Source organism: Engystomops pustulosus, chromosome 4 (genome assembly GCF_040894005.1).
Source record: "Engystomops pustulosus chromosome 4, aEngPut4.maternal, whole genome shotgun sequence".
Lineage (NCBI taxonomy): Eukaryota > Metazoa > Chordata > Amphibia > Anura > Leptodactylidae > Engystomops > Engystomops pustulosus.
This window is the reverse complement of record NC_092414.1, coordinates 145,214,887-145,230,289: the sequence shown is the minus strand read 5'-3', so window position 1 is coordinate 145,230,289 and position 15,403 is coordinate 145,214,887. Positions and strand designations below refer to the sequence as shown.

The 15,403-nt window shown below is 41.6% G+C and overlaps 1 protein-coding gene across 1 annotated transcript; it reads right to left on the bottom strand.

The window, feature by feature from the left end:
• Positions 1-313: 313 nt before the first annotated feature.
• Positions 314-14,231, bottom strand: SCAMP5 (secretory carrier membrane protein 5). Its single transcript, XM_072147959.1, has 7 exons — positions 13,921-14,231; positions 9,047-9,098; positions 8,154-8,282; positions 7,223-7,379; positions 6,240-6,341; positions 4,620-4,737; positions 314-3,296 (listed from the first exon to the last, which is right to left on the bottom strand). Exons 2-7 carry the CDS (start codon positions 9,051-9,053, stop codon positions 3,102-3,104), a joined length of 708 nt encoding a protein of 235 aa, XP_072004060.1. The 5' UTR covers positions 9,054-9,098; positions 13,921-14,231; the 3' UTR covers positions 314-3,101.
• Between the last annotated feature and the right edge of the window lie 1,172 nt (positions 14,232-15,403).

Genomic DNA, 15,403 nt, shown 5'->3' with positions numbered 1-15,403 from the left:
CTTTAGCTTACTTGGACACTTGCAGCACTGGGACAGTGTGGAAGCTGTTTTAAGTGCTGTATGGAGAGACACTGGCACGGGACACTGGGGACCACGGAGGCAAGTAAAAGGTTTTTTTTTTTTTTTTTTTTTTTAAGAACCCCTCCGCCATTTAGCTGTTTTTTTATAAGTCTCAGACAACTTCTGTAAAAAGTGTGGGAATTTCCTTTCTTTCATAAAAGCTAACCAATCCAACTTCACTAGTTTTCCAAGCCAGTCACACTAAAAGACAGACCTAAAATCACGCATCTGTTCAATGACACACAGGAAAGACTAATTTGAACGCCTTATTTATTTTCTTATAGAATCACATACTTTATTCTGCACATTTCTTCTCACCAAACATCAATAATTTAAGAGAAACTACACATAAAATGACAAAATACCAGAGCTTATCATTGGATCTGGACATTACAAATCAAGGATCCCTTGAACGGAAAAATACACAGCGCTTTTATCATCTGCGGAGTGTTCATAGCATTGGGAGTCTGGAGCACTTATTCACCTCCATATTACGGTACATTCTCCAAATAAAGATTATATGACAGAGATGAAGACAGAGGCAAGCCTCAGATAGGAATGTTCATTGAATACAGAAACAAGACATGTCTCAGATATCACATTAAGAGGCTTTTTGCTCTAATAGGAAATGCTACTACAATGGCTGGAATTGGAATAGGATGGTACACCGTCTCTGAACAAGAAATCTGTATTGTATATTTCATCTATTTGTTTTGTCACTGATCTCTGCTCAGACCCAGGTGTATATTGAACATTTTTAGTCCATATTAGACTCCATTCAGAGTTTTAGTCCAGTGTAGACACATTTAATATTACTAGCGAATCCCTTTAAAGGCTGTATGAAGTCAGCAGGTATAGAATAGCAGGCATCTGCATAAGTATAGAATGGTATTTGTATGTTGCATCATAAAATCTTAGCAAAGAAGAATTCATACATTTTTTGTTCTTAACACTGAAGAAGGTGGCAGCATAAATGACTATGCAGTCCCAGAAAGTGCTCAGATTTGTAAAATGTCCATCATATTGTATATTACACATACTTATAACCTGCATTACTTGACAGCGAGTGGTTTTCATCATAGTCTTAATTATTCAGAGGAATAAAACAAAAAATAAAAGTAAGATTATAACATGATATATGGGAATCATTCTTTAGCGACTAATCAAATAAAAAAAAACAAACAAAAAAAAAACCTCAGATTTGATTTATGAAGAAGCATAAAGTGCTTTATGGATCAAGGTTGATGCAGAAGCGCTTTAAAGAGCATCTGTGAGGTCTCCTGACATTTTAGTAACCGTGTTCTTTATATACGTCCCCATAAAGGGCAATGGCCGCAGGTAGCCACACACATGTACACGGGAAAAAGATAGGACTTCCCCTGTGTACGGCCCGTATACCATGCATTTCTGTGGAGAGGGGAGGGGGTCACCCCTCCTCCTCTCCATGGCACCGGCCCGGTGGGCGTATGTTCATGTGAATTCAGCCTTACTATCATGCACAGAGTCCCATCCTCTGCACTGTGGTTGGTCGGTGAAATCTGGTACACATTCAGTTTTTCATGGACTGACCAGGATTACATAACGCAAGTGTTGCCATTCCCCAATTCTGATGCCGATTGTGTGGGGACACGTCCCTTTTGTCAATTTATTCATTACACGTTTTTCATTAGGAATGGAGGGGCATTAAGAAAACTTATTAGGTGTGATACAATTATCCACTATATGTCTTGACCACAGACAGGTCAGGAGACGTGACAGATGCTCTATAAGAACCAAAGAGGAAATGTAACAGCTCAAGAAATTTCTTGTGCAACCTGGTGACTTAATCCAGGCAAGTTTAAAATGTAAACAAATTCAGCAAATGGCGCCAAATTAAATTAGAAGAAAAGTCAGTTCTTTCACATTGTGGATTTTGTCATTATTCTCGAGGTCACATGACACTAGCTGCTCATTTATCAATGATAATGACAAGTATCGCTACAATTCAATACATACCATGGGTAAATACATTGCATCAGTAATGGTCCCACAAATATTAGTGTACAAGACATTTACAAGATTATTATGCCAGTTCCCGGAGAGGCAACTCTTGTCTTACAGGGTAAAATGAATGTAAGCACACAAAAGCTTATTTTAGTAAAAGATGAAAAGGTAGAAACCAAGTGGTAAACCACTACAGGTTAGTATAGGCCAAGTGTGACTACTTCCCTCCTACCACAGGACAATACACATCTTTCCAGTTTTCTCAGAAGAGCACAACATGTAGTGTGAGGATTATGCCATCTGTGCTTTTATGCAGCCTAAAAAACCCCAAAGTGCACTACTGGATCTTATGCAGTGCATTAGTATTGTTGACCGTAAATTGTATAGTACTGTATTTTTCATAAAAACACATAGTTACAGATATTACACAGCACTGTATTCAACACTGAATGTTCCTGCACCCAACAGGACAGGGTTTAGCCAGTTTACACTGCAATATGTTTAGAAGACAATTCTATATATTTCCATATGCTTTATGCAGTGCAGGAATATATGAGGTATAAAAACCAAAACAACCTTATAAAGAAGCTACTGTATACTCACATTTGATAAGGTGTAAGAAATATGCAGTAACTCCCAACATCCACGGCCAAGAGAATGACTTGGCCAATTCAGTGCTAGCCTGCCTGATGTCAGAAACTTGAATGGCTACCTGATATTCAATGTATCCTCGTGTATACACAGGTTCACAACTAATTATACAAACGCCTTTTATTTCTTGCCTCCTTTTTTTGTATTTTCTATATAGCATCCATTATACAGCCCCCAAATCCAGGGCTGCTGGGCTATGTGTATTGAACACACATAAACATATTACCCCTCGTTATCAGGGGGTTGGAGTCTCTCTGGGACACAACATACACACCACAATCAATTATGCACCATATCAAAGGGAAGTAGGTAAAATGTTGAAGATACAACGGATCTACTAGAGAACAGCAGGAATGAAAGGTCCTTATGACCCTAAGGAATGTATTCTTGCAGTCCCAACAAAACCCTCACATTTGATTGGAATAACCATAATTTGGTGTGGCCGAGTATTGAGGTTCAGGTTGTGTCATGGCACCCTGTGCTGCTCCAAAGGCTGCATTCTGCGCTGCTTGCTGGACATGAGGATTTTTCCAAGCACCTGTGGTCCACTCCTCTTGAGCCTTACTAAGGCTGCCCCCAGCTCCACGGTAAAACTTGTGTACCTGCATTGATACAGGGGGGAAAACATTAGCATTAAACGGGTTGAAGCAGTAAAGAACGCATTCTTTTCTCCATTCACTTCTATTGGACCGTTTTAAAGGACCAGAGATCCCAGAACGACTAAAGGCAGCTCATATAGCTCACTGTGCCCATGGACTGGGATCTGCATTTCTACTGCAGCAGTTTAAAATACATACATAAGACATAATTATGCATGCAGAGTTTCCTTGTGTAGCCGCACTGGTGTTACTGCGCATGTGCCAGACAGCCAGGTGACATCACCGAATGTTTGCAGTACTTGTGGAGATAGAATTTTATTTTTTTATGAAGGGGCGTGCATAATTTATTAGCGGATGGCATTAGCATATTTTTAGGAAGTTGTTTTATCGGTGACATTCTGGAATACAAGAAAGTCGATGCCACTTACCGTATATACTCGTGAATAAGCCGAGTTTTTCAGCACAAAAAATGTGCTGAAAAACATCCCCTCGGCTTATACACGAGTCACAACGAGTTAAAAAAATACTTAAAAAATAATAAACTTATATACTTACCCTCCGGTGGCCCCGATCTGCAGCGCTGCTCCCCCGATGTCCTCTTCTGTAGCGCTGCTCCCCCGATGTCCTCTTCTGGCTCCCCGGCGCCTCTTCTGCCCTCTGTACATCGCGCTGGGTGCTGCCATTGCTGTCTCCCGGGTGCCGTCATACTAGGTGCCGCCCGGGAGACAGCAATGGCGGCGCCCAGCGCGATGTACAGAAGTCGGGCGCCAAAGCCAGAAGAGGACCCGCGCGGACATCGGGGGAGCAGCGCTGCAGATCGGGGCCACCGGAGGGTGAGTATATAAGTTTTTTTTTTTTTTTTTTTTTTTTTTTAATGCTGGGCTAGGCTGTATACTACTGGGGGCAGGCTGGGCAGGGCTGTATACTACTGGGGGCAGGCTGGGCAGGGCTGTATACTACTGGGGGCAGGCTGGGCTGGCTGCATACTATAGGGGGCAGGCTGGCTATATACTGGGGGGGGGGGGGGTCTGTGACCAATGCATTTCCCACCCTCGGCTTATACTCGAGTCAATAGGTTTTCCCATTTTTTTGGTGGTAAAATTAGGGGTCTCGGCTTATACTCGGGTCGGGTTATACTCGAGTATATACGGTAACCTCTAAGGTAACGAGCATTACATCGGGGTCTACCACCAGTACATCTGTTAGATGTCGTTTAATAAGTGTATTGTGAGACAACACATTTGTCACATAATTTTTCTACTGGAAAATACTGTTTTGTATCATCTAATATGAGGAACAAATAATATCCAGAATTTTTCATCATACCTTGGTCAGGGCCACAAAGGAGAAGACAGATACAGCGGTGAACATAATGGTGGGTATTAGCATCACCACTGCAGATCCTACATTGGTTCCAAAGAAGGAGATAGTGGCAATCCAACCACTGTAAGACAAGACAACAGCAAAAAGCTGAGCACAAAGTAATGAACACAATTTATAGAGTAGGTGGAGAAACAAATACCTTATATGACCTTAGACAATTCAGCAGCAAGTGGCACCATCCATGCAAGTTTCCTGAATTATCAGAAGTGATAGCCACATTTCCTAAAGTAGCTTTTTACCTCTAAATGCGAAAATACCCTTATAAGAACAGTGGGAACATCCATACCATAAAATCCGGCGACGCCAAGAGACACTCAAGCGATCTCAGTCTGAGCGCTTCCGGACCATTTACATATTCTTTAAAAGTCGAGGAGGTTTTAATTTTTGTTAATGCATCAAAAGATTTTAAAACCTATATAAATTTAGTATCCCGTGATCATATAGACTTAAAGGAAACCTACCACTTGAAGTGGCAGGTATAAGAAGGAAATACTGAGCACCAGCTCAGGGTGAGCTGGTGCCGGAGCTCATTTTTGTTAGCGTTTTAAACCGCTGTATCGCAGTTTAAAACACTTTAACTTTATAGCCGAAGCTGCTTCGGCGCAGGGAGGTACGCGCTCGGCGCTTACCATGCGCACGGCTACATAGGAAGTGAATGAGAGCCGCGCGCATGGTAAGCGCCGAGCGCGTACCTCCCTGCGCCGAAGTAGCTTCGGGCATAAAGTTTAAAAAGTGTTTTAAACCGCGATGCAGCGGTTTAAAACACTAACAAAAATAAGCTCCGGCACCAGCTCACCCTGAGCTGGTGCTCGGTATTTCCTTCTTACACCTACCACTTCAAGAGGTAGGTTTCCTTTAAATAAAGGACAAATGTCATGGGGGCGCACAGTGAAAATTGTAATAAACCAAGCTCAAAAGAAAATGGTGCACCTGCGGGTTTTCACCAATTTCAATTTATTACGATTTTTTTTCCCGCTTCCCAGTACACAGCATGGTATATTAAACACTGTCACTACAAAGTGCAATTTGTTACGCAGAAAACAAGCCCTAACACAGCTCTTTACATGGAAAATAAAAAGGTTATTGATTATTTTGAAAATGGGGAGTGAAATATGGAACCGCAAAAACAGAAGAGGGTTGTTGAGGGGTTAAGAGTGGAGGGAAGGCGAGTGTGCAGCGTATTTATTGGAATCAGAAATAATTTTTGTTCAAAAAAAGGTAGTGGTCAATTTCAATTCATGTTTGTTTGTGGCGCTATAAATCATTAAAGGGATATCCTAAAAATAGCTCTGCTTACAATCTATGGGACTGACAGACAGCTAATAAATACTCTGATCTCTTATAGTCCCATGCAGACTCAACAGAAAGATAGCCTTCATTTATATTTATAGTTTTGGGGATTTCTACCTTTCTATCATAGCTCCTCTATACTATAATAAAAAGGTTGTTCACTTTGTGTGTTCTTTTATTGTTTTATCATCACATACAAGTCAGCTCCCTGAATTATATCCCAATATAACACTGCATTTTACCAGCATTACTAAAATGTTTACTGTGACTTACCAGACACCCCAACCAGGAATACCAACAGCTTGTATTATGCTGATGACCAACTGAGCCATAAAAGTGAAGAAGAATGCCATGAAGTTAAAGGAGCTGTCAGTCCTGCGCAAAGAAGAGAGGAAAGTTTTATAAAAGTGCCACGGAATGGCCCAACGCTAAATAAACCTTGTATTATTCTGTTATACATCAGTTTGTACATGTTTTTTCTTAGACAAAGACATAGGAAATGTTTATTGAAAAATAAGTTCTAAAGTGAAGAACGTTTTTAAGGAAACACTTGAATGGTGTAGCATACAGTATTATCATATAATAAGGGAGAGGATCTTGTTTATGCCTTGCCTACATTACTTTGAGGGCCGTTTTGAATTTTCTTCTTTCAGATACGAGTCCTATTAGCGCAGCCTAAATTTATATGCAAATTAGCATTTCAGTGCAATATGGACGAGCAGATGAAGTTGTATGCACCCTTCAACGCTGTGCAATGTATCACTCCCCTCTGTTTCTTATACAAGGGTGATGCAATATATTCATCTCTGCTCTGCTTAGTGTAGTAGCTGATGTCTCATTGCCGACAGGTTTTTTTTTATAGAGGTTGATGTCATCCTGTATTACACATGAAGACAACACAGAACGTCAGTCTGAGGACTGATTCCACGGACGAAGAAGACCATAATGAAAGAATGCAAAATACCGGTATATGGAATAATCTGGAGTTCAAAAAGCTGTAATACTACTTGTGTACTATAGGTCCAAAGATTTAGCTGGAGTGTTTCTTTCAGTGATGAAATGAGTATGAACAGGAGTATCAAAGATAAAAATGCAAGGAATACCGAATATAGAAAATAACACAAAATGGTCCACATACACATTGACAACATGCTTCTGTAATCTCATTGGCTCTATATGATCAGCTGAAAAAAATACTGTGCATAAATAGTGGAACAGAACATGTAATAGATTTATATAGACAGAGAGATACTTACTTGAAAGCTTTGTAAATAGGTCTGAACCAGCACACATAGGAGCAGGGAGTGAAAAGGATGAGCCATAGAAACGCCAGGCCGAAATTGACGGCACCACCTCCTCCAATCATCCACGCCAGGCAGCCAATCAGATTCACCGCCAGTGTGATACTGTTCACTGCATGCACACATGAGGTCACGCAGAGGCGCACATGTGCACCAGTAAGGAGAAGAGAGCCATAGATCAGAGGGAGCTTGAAGAAAGCCAGGGTAAAGGAGCTGGGATCCACAGAACTTCACCAATAGCCTTCTAATGTAGGAACTAGATCACAACAAATTTAGCTTCTACACAATTTAGATTAGATAACTGACTTATACAGAAGATAAAGCTAATTTTCATCTACATAATATATTGGTATTTATATGTGGATGGAAAAAAAAATTGAGAAATTGTCTGCAAAACTACTGATCTCTATAAGTCCACATTTCAATCAATTTTACTGTTCTACATAGAAAAATTGACATCCTGATGGGGCTAAACCCTGATGGACCCCATTGATTATAATGCAATCGGATGGGTTCCCATCAACCATGTTGAAGGAAAAAAGACTGCATGTACAATATTCAAAGGCAACTACTACAGAGGGTCTAAACAAAACTCCCGATGCAGAAATAAAGAAACCAACAAATGTGTCCTACACCTGCACTGAGAAAAGAAATAAGGTCTAAGGTAAAATGTAATATTTACTGCATCAATAGAGTCATTTCCATACATTCCTGCCTCTTACCTCAAAATGTAGCATTTTGTGAACTGTATGAATAAACTAACATAAAGAAAGTCCTGTACATAATTCTCCTTTAAGAGTCTTGTATCCCATGTCCTCTGCCAAGTTTTATTAGAAGCTTGTGACTAATAGGTGGCAATGACATGCAGCACTGTCCCCATACTCACACATCCATAGGTAATAGAGACGCTTGGTTGTGGTACGATGCTGGTCAGGAATATCAGTCTCAAAATCCTGATAGAAGCAGGGCTTGAGCGGTATGAATCGAGGCAACGGTGGGAAGTTATTCTGTTTATCTGCAGGAACATCAGAGGAAAGCAAGAACATGGTTTACTACTATTAGTAGTATATGCTGGAACACAATCCATGCGACGCTCAAATAAGTAACGTGATCCTATTTGTTTATAGTCAAGACATATTACATACTGTAGAAAATAAGTCACTATATATTACAAATCTTGGTGCTGTGTAGAAACCCAAGGGAGGCTGATAGAACACATTTCTATTGAGGGGGTGATAAATTTACCAGACTTTGGCCTCGTGCACAAGATTGTATGCTCAGCCAGGCTGTGACAGGTGCTCCTCACCCCTGCCCAGAGAAAGACTAGCAGCCAGCAGCATAATACGGCAAAATAGAGCACCTATCCTATATTTTTCTGTGCGTGGTTACAGCGCGTGTGCTTGTCGCACTATAACCGGATCAGATCACGGTCCCCATTACGTTGGTGTGCGTGCAGCCTTAGGATCTTGACGGATCAACCTTGTCAAAAAGAGATCTGAATGCAGGTGGCAGTGACCATACTGGATGCTATGGCTGTGACCAGGAGCATGCGTGTTTGTAATGTAACCAGGTTTCCTTTATTTATATTTTCAGTAAAACTCAGTGCCACTCCTAAATGTCACACATACTACAATTCCAGCGCAAACTAGCGAGGAAATTGTATTTACGTGTATATATGACCCTGGAAGTAACCAGGGCAACCAGAATGAAATGACCCATTGTTTAGAATGAGAATACAACAAGCACATACTGTACACACAGCAGCATCTGCTAGCTTACCAGCCATGGCGCTGACTACAAGTCTGTCGCTTAGTCTTGAGTCACAGAAAGCCTATGGGAACATAAAAAATACAAGGTCAGTAAGAAAGCACATGATGGATTTCTTTCTTCCGGCAGCAGAGGTTTCTGGTTACTCTTAGACAATGCACTTGTTCGGTTAGATGAGAATAACATGAAAGAAATATCAAATATGTATAAACCCAAAACACAGGAAATATGAAGAGCAAGAAAAACAATATTCACACTGCTGACGGTCCTCATGATCTCCAGGATCTGCAGGGTTTCACTTCATGTAAACACATGGAGAAAAGAACTGACTATAACATAAAGGTCCATAAGAAGAAATGGAGCGAATCACAGGTCACATACACAACGTTTGTCAAATACAAGCTTTTTAGCAATTCTAAAACATGTGGACAGTAGTAGATTAGGGGATAACTAAAGGCATAGATTTCATGGGGTTGTAAAGTAGCTGCAAAGTGGACGACACAAAGTGCTGTCACGTATTTACCTGTAGTGCAGGGTTATAAGAAGTAACAGATCAACTAGAACCGGCTTCCCAGTCTAAGCAACATGCACCGCAGTCTCTTAACTTCAACATTTTTTGCCGTTTTGTCTATGTGATAGATTATAGGGGCAAAATATCAAAAATCCTACAAATCAGTGTTAAAATAGTAGCTGTAGAAACACCATGATACCACACACATGGGATATTGCTAAAATGCCAACATGGTATTGGCCAAGTCCTAGCCCCTACTGTCATGTTACATGATCATTTTACAAGGATCATTGTTTTGGAGAAAATTATATAATCATATCATTTGAATCAAGTTTCGTCTTAATACAGGCAAACATACATGACATGATACAAAAGACACAATACAGAAAGATAATGGTCGTTGTACACCGCTGCTGCTGGGGTGCCAGAGAAAGGGCTGGACACTGTAATAATTGGTGACATTGTTCCATCAATCAACTGACACAAAAAAAGCAAACACACCCTGCAAGTGGGGTATGAGGTGTGACATTACAGCACATAGATTCACTAAATTTCGAACCAGTTGGCAGTCTGACCTAGGGCCGCATCTGCCATGAATGAGACCTGAAAGAGGCGGCAAAACAGCTGTGGGTGACTCGGGCACTCACAGTTTGGGATATACGCTACATAGGAGCACAGTGTTGTTATCCAGGTGACATATTGTAAGTGATTGTTGCAGTGCAGAAATGCTGCATGGACCCGAAAACATCCGGACGTGAATTCAGCAGTGATTGTCATAGATGGGAGAATCGTAATGAAGTTCTCTTCCTGATGAAGTCACCTGTAAGGTACCAGATGTCACCAATGTCTGTGTTACTGACTGATACTAGTGTGTGAGACAGCGTCAGCAAGTGTAGTGTCTGTCATAAGGTGTCCGTGATCTGTGTGTACTTTAATCAGGTTTTAGATGCTATTTGAAGCGATTTGTAGTTGCATATGTTTCAATGGACGGAATATAGGAGGAGATGAGGGCTAGGTTTTTTGTTTTTTTTTTGAGGGGGGGGGGGGGGGGTTCTGCATTTCACCCGACCCTAAAGTCAGAAGATTGAGGGTTGGGTCCAGGGGCACCTGAAATTGTGTACACCAGGACTGAGAGAGACAGGTTGGACCTATAGCTGTGAAATGCTGTATTTTTGTTAATAACAGAGAATTAGAGAATGTGTTACTTTTGTTATCCTTAGTATATTTAAAGGAAACCTACCAGTTAGAATGGTAGGTGTAAGCTGTAAGTACCGAGCACCAGCTCAGGGTGAGCTGGTGCCGGTACTTACTTTCGTTAGTGTTACAAACCGCGCTATCGCGGTTTTTACACTTTTTAAACATTAGAGCAGAAGACGCTTCGGCGCTGCGAGCGCACGATCGTGCGCGCGCCTACATAGGAAATAGCGGAGATGTTGCGTGCGCACGGTCGCGCGCAGCGCCGAAGCCCCTTCTGCTCTAAAGTTTAAAAAGTGTTAAAACCGCGATACCGCGGTTTATAACACTAACAAAAGTAAGTGCCAGCACCAGCTTACCCTGAGCTGGTGCTCGGTACTTACAGCTTACCCCTACCATTCTAAGTGGTAGGTTTCCTTTAAGAATCTTGTCTACGGGGGAATACCCCTTTAATGCAGGCTGTGATTAAAATGTGTCACAACAAATGGTGGACATGGAGCCACATATTCAAAGATGACCTCTGTCTACCACAAAAAGTGCCTACAATATTCTTGTGAGCGTCAAAACCAGGGCTGTGGAGCCACAGTCGATGCTGTGATGAAGTGGACACAAACATAAAAATCTATAAATTTCCTTTAAATGTCTGTTGTATTCTTGATGTGAGGCTTTAGGCCAAGCACCATGGCTGTGGTAATCTTGTTATATCTGTTATTCAGGGCCTCCTTCCATCTAAAATTAACTTTGAAAATTATTCTACAAGCATGAAGGTACTCTTCTATAGGTATGGGGGCATTACCAGAGCTCACCCGTGCTACAAATTCTCAGATTGTTACAGGGAAGGGTTAAGTGCTCCTGTACCGTGTAACAGCCCGTGAAGCTACAGCATGTAGGGGCCCTGGTAATGGGCCCCTCCCCCCAAGAGCCCTTCTGGCTGATTAGGATAATAATATAAGAAGATTAACGTAGTCACTGTGTCTGGATCTATGGGTCACAAGTTTTTTTTTTGTTTTTTTTTTAAATTTATGTCCGTGTCTGGTCAGATTGTTTAAATCTAAAATACTACATGTACTCTTTTAGTGCAAACTCATACAACAGGAAGGAAAAATCACTCAACATCACAATTTCCTCTTGGAATAGAAGGAGCAGGAAAAAACATTTTAAAATGGCAAATGCACTTGGACAATACAGGATCCTGCAATTAAAATATTGTGGCCATTTTTACCCAGATCACACTAATTTTCCATGACAAGAAGCTTAAAGGAGTTTTAAAGATACTTATGTAGCAGCAGCACCTCACAATATCCAGTAACAAAAATAGTGGCCTGTGTGAGAATTATGGGAGCCACACAGCATAAGAATATGTGCAGATCACAGCCATAGGATTGATTACGCACATATAACCCATACAGAGAATGGCATGTGTGTTATATAATGCAACATCTATATATCGTTTTAGCCGAATACTTTCAGTGGAACATAACAAAATAACTGGTGGATAAAATGGATCAGTTCTGCATTCTGTCCATGACTGGGACTAAAGGAGAAATATTGGAAATGTTATATTATATACTACAACAGAGTAAATCTAAAAGAGTTCCACTAATAAAAGTTATGCCTATTTTATAACGGTCTGAACGTTTGGCAGCCCGATCCTGTTCTGTGACAGGGGGCACATATTACCAGTCCCCTGTCACAGCCACCCCTGTATACATCACTCAAACTGAGCAATGAGGAGGTAAGAGACATGCAGGGAAGATGCTATGTACATACTGTCTGCATGTCTGTATACAGATCACTGGTAACTGTGATCCAATGGGCTGTTACCGTTAAGACTGTTATATGTGATCTGTATATAAGAAAAGCAATGAAGACATTAAAAAAGTTATGACTCTCCACCCCCAAAAAATAAATTACATATAAAATTCAGCTGCGCCAACCACAGCCTCACTCGGCAGGTCCTGTGTGCCAGCACCAGCCTCACTCTTCTGGCTAAAATTATTACTGATGGAACACCCAAAGTCTCCACCTAGTGGAGGCCGAGGATGGATGCTATAGTGTCATTCCGTAGGTTATTCTGGACTGCACCTGGACACCTTCGGTGTGATGAAATGGCATAGGTTACTACTTAATTCCATTGTGAATTTCCAGAACTATGCCCCTGACCACACTGGAGAAAAAACTAATTCTCTTTTGGTCTCAATCCGACAGTAGACGATTTTGGAGCTGTTTAGAGTAAACATTGAACAAAAGCTCCCCACTTTCAGGACCTGTGGCACCTGTAGGGGTGTCAGGCAAACTTAGGAACTGCATCCAAAGAGTTCCATTACATTACAATCATGTAGATTATTTCAATTCCATTAAAAAGCTTGTGGACATGATTATCAGTCTCCATGTCCATGAGCTTTTCAGTGAAATCGAAATTAACTACACGATTTGAACCCCTTGCCACACCATGACGTTCCTCAACATCACTGGCTGAGCATAATGCAGCAAAAACCCACAATAATACACACGATTAATGCTGGCACTTAAATGCCGGCGTTGCGTAAACCCCCCCCTTCCATCACCTTATGCCGTACACTGAAGTGTGAAAAAGTTACATTTACTTAAAGCATTATAATACCTAGATAAATTTTGTATCTCCATGAACACACCAACCCAAAGAATAAAGGGGAGGTGTCATTTGGTGAACACCGTGAAATCCATGAAACCAGGGTCCAAATGTAAATGACGGCAGTTGTGGGGTTTTTTTTGCTTTCTAGCATTTGGAATATTTTGCCAGCTTTCCAGTACACAGCATGGAATATGCCCCACATGCAGAACACTTGCTATAAATGTAAGGGGAGAAGGAGCCTGTGTTCAGGGGACATAGAGGTTACCCCAGAGGTGTCAGAGTACAGACTGTGGTGACATTGTGTCCCATGTGACAACAGTGATCCAGGCAGGTGATGCGGGCACTTGTCATATACTGGGCATGTGCTATCAAGCATTCAGCACAGGACAAGATGGAAAGAGATGGAGGGCAATTATCTGTGTATAGGAAGCCTCAATGTCACCAGTGTCATTGTGCAGAGCACCGCAGCCTCCATGGTGCACAGCTCCCCCCACACTATGATGGAAGGAGAAGCACAAACACGTCCCCAGCCGCAGACATGACACATACCAGTAACCTCCTACACACCTGCTCAGCACACGGCTCCGGCCCAGCACGACTCGCACGGTTCTAGCTCCGGGTCACCGCACTGATTGTCATCTACACACGGCGCTTCTCAGTCCGGCGATGTGTGACCCGACCACCGCTATAGCTCTGATGCTGCTGCTCCTCTCCCGGATCTACCCACGTCCTCCTATCGCGAGACTTGCACACACCGCTGCGTGCGGATTGTACGTGATGGAAGTGTCAATAAAGTTCATACAGGGATAATCCGGGTAGGGGGATGAGCCGGCTGGTACCTTCAGTGTCCTCACTGCTCTCACTGTAATTGGATTCTGAAGGGGTCAAAGCCCATTAAAAAGACCACACCCAGCAGTGACGTCAGTAACCCAGAGCCAATAAATCAAAGGATGTTCATACAGAAAGTTTGTGGCTATATATAGCTATATATAGGGTACAGCTATAGGATATGTATGCATAATAATAATTCCTTTATTTATATAGTGCACACAGAGCTGCACAGAACTTGCCAAATCAGTCCCTGTTCCCAACGGGAGAAACCAGAGGAAACCCACGCAAATACAGAGAGAAGATACAAACTCGTTGCAGATGTTGACCTGGATGGGACTTGAACCCAGAACCCCAGCGCTGCAGGGCGCTAGTACTAACCACTGAGCCACTGTGCTGCCCTTAGGGTATAGCTATAGGATGTGTATAGGGTATAGCTATAGGGTATGTATAGGATATAGCTATAGGGTATGTATAGGATATAGCTACAGGATGTGTATAGGGTCTAGCTATAGGATGTGTATAGGGTATAGCTATAGGATGTGTATAGGGTACGGCTATAGGATATGTATAGGGTATATCTACAGGATGTGTATAGGGTCTATCTATAGGATGTGTATAGGGTACGGCTATAGGATATGTATAGGGTATAGCTATAGGATGTGTATAGGGTACAGCTATAGGATGTGTATAGAGTATAGCTATAGAATGTGTATAGGGTACAGCTATAGTATGTGTATAGGATGCAGCTATATGATATGTATAGGGTATAGCTAAAGGGAATGTATAGGATATAGCTACAGGATGTGTATAGAGTATAGCTATAGGATGTGTATAGGGTACAGCTATAGGATATGTATAGAGTATAGCTATAGGATGTGAATAGAGTATAGCTATAGGATGTGTATAGGATACAGCTATATGATATGTATAGGGTACAGCTATAGGATGTGTATAGAGTATAGCTATAGGATGTGTATAGGGTACAGCTATAGGATGTGTATAGGGTACAGCTATAGGATATGTATAGGATACAGCTATAGTATGTGTAAAGGATGCAGCTATATGATATGTATAGGGTATAGCTATAGGATATGTATGTATAGGGTACAGCTATAGGATGTGTATAGGGTATAGCTATAGGATGTGTATAGGGTGGGGTGTCAGACATTATATCATGTACTGTACTGCTCTTTACTCCTTGCCTTCTAAAATCCATAAC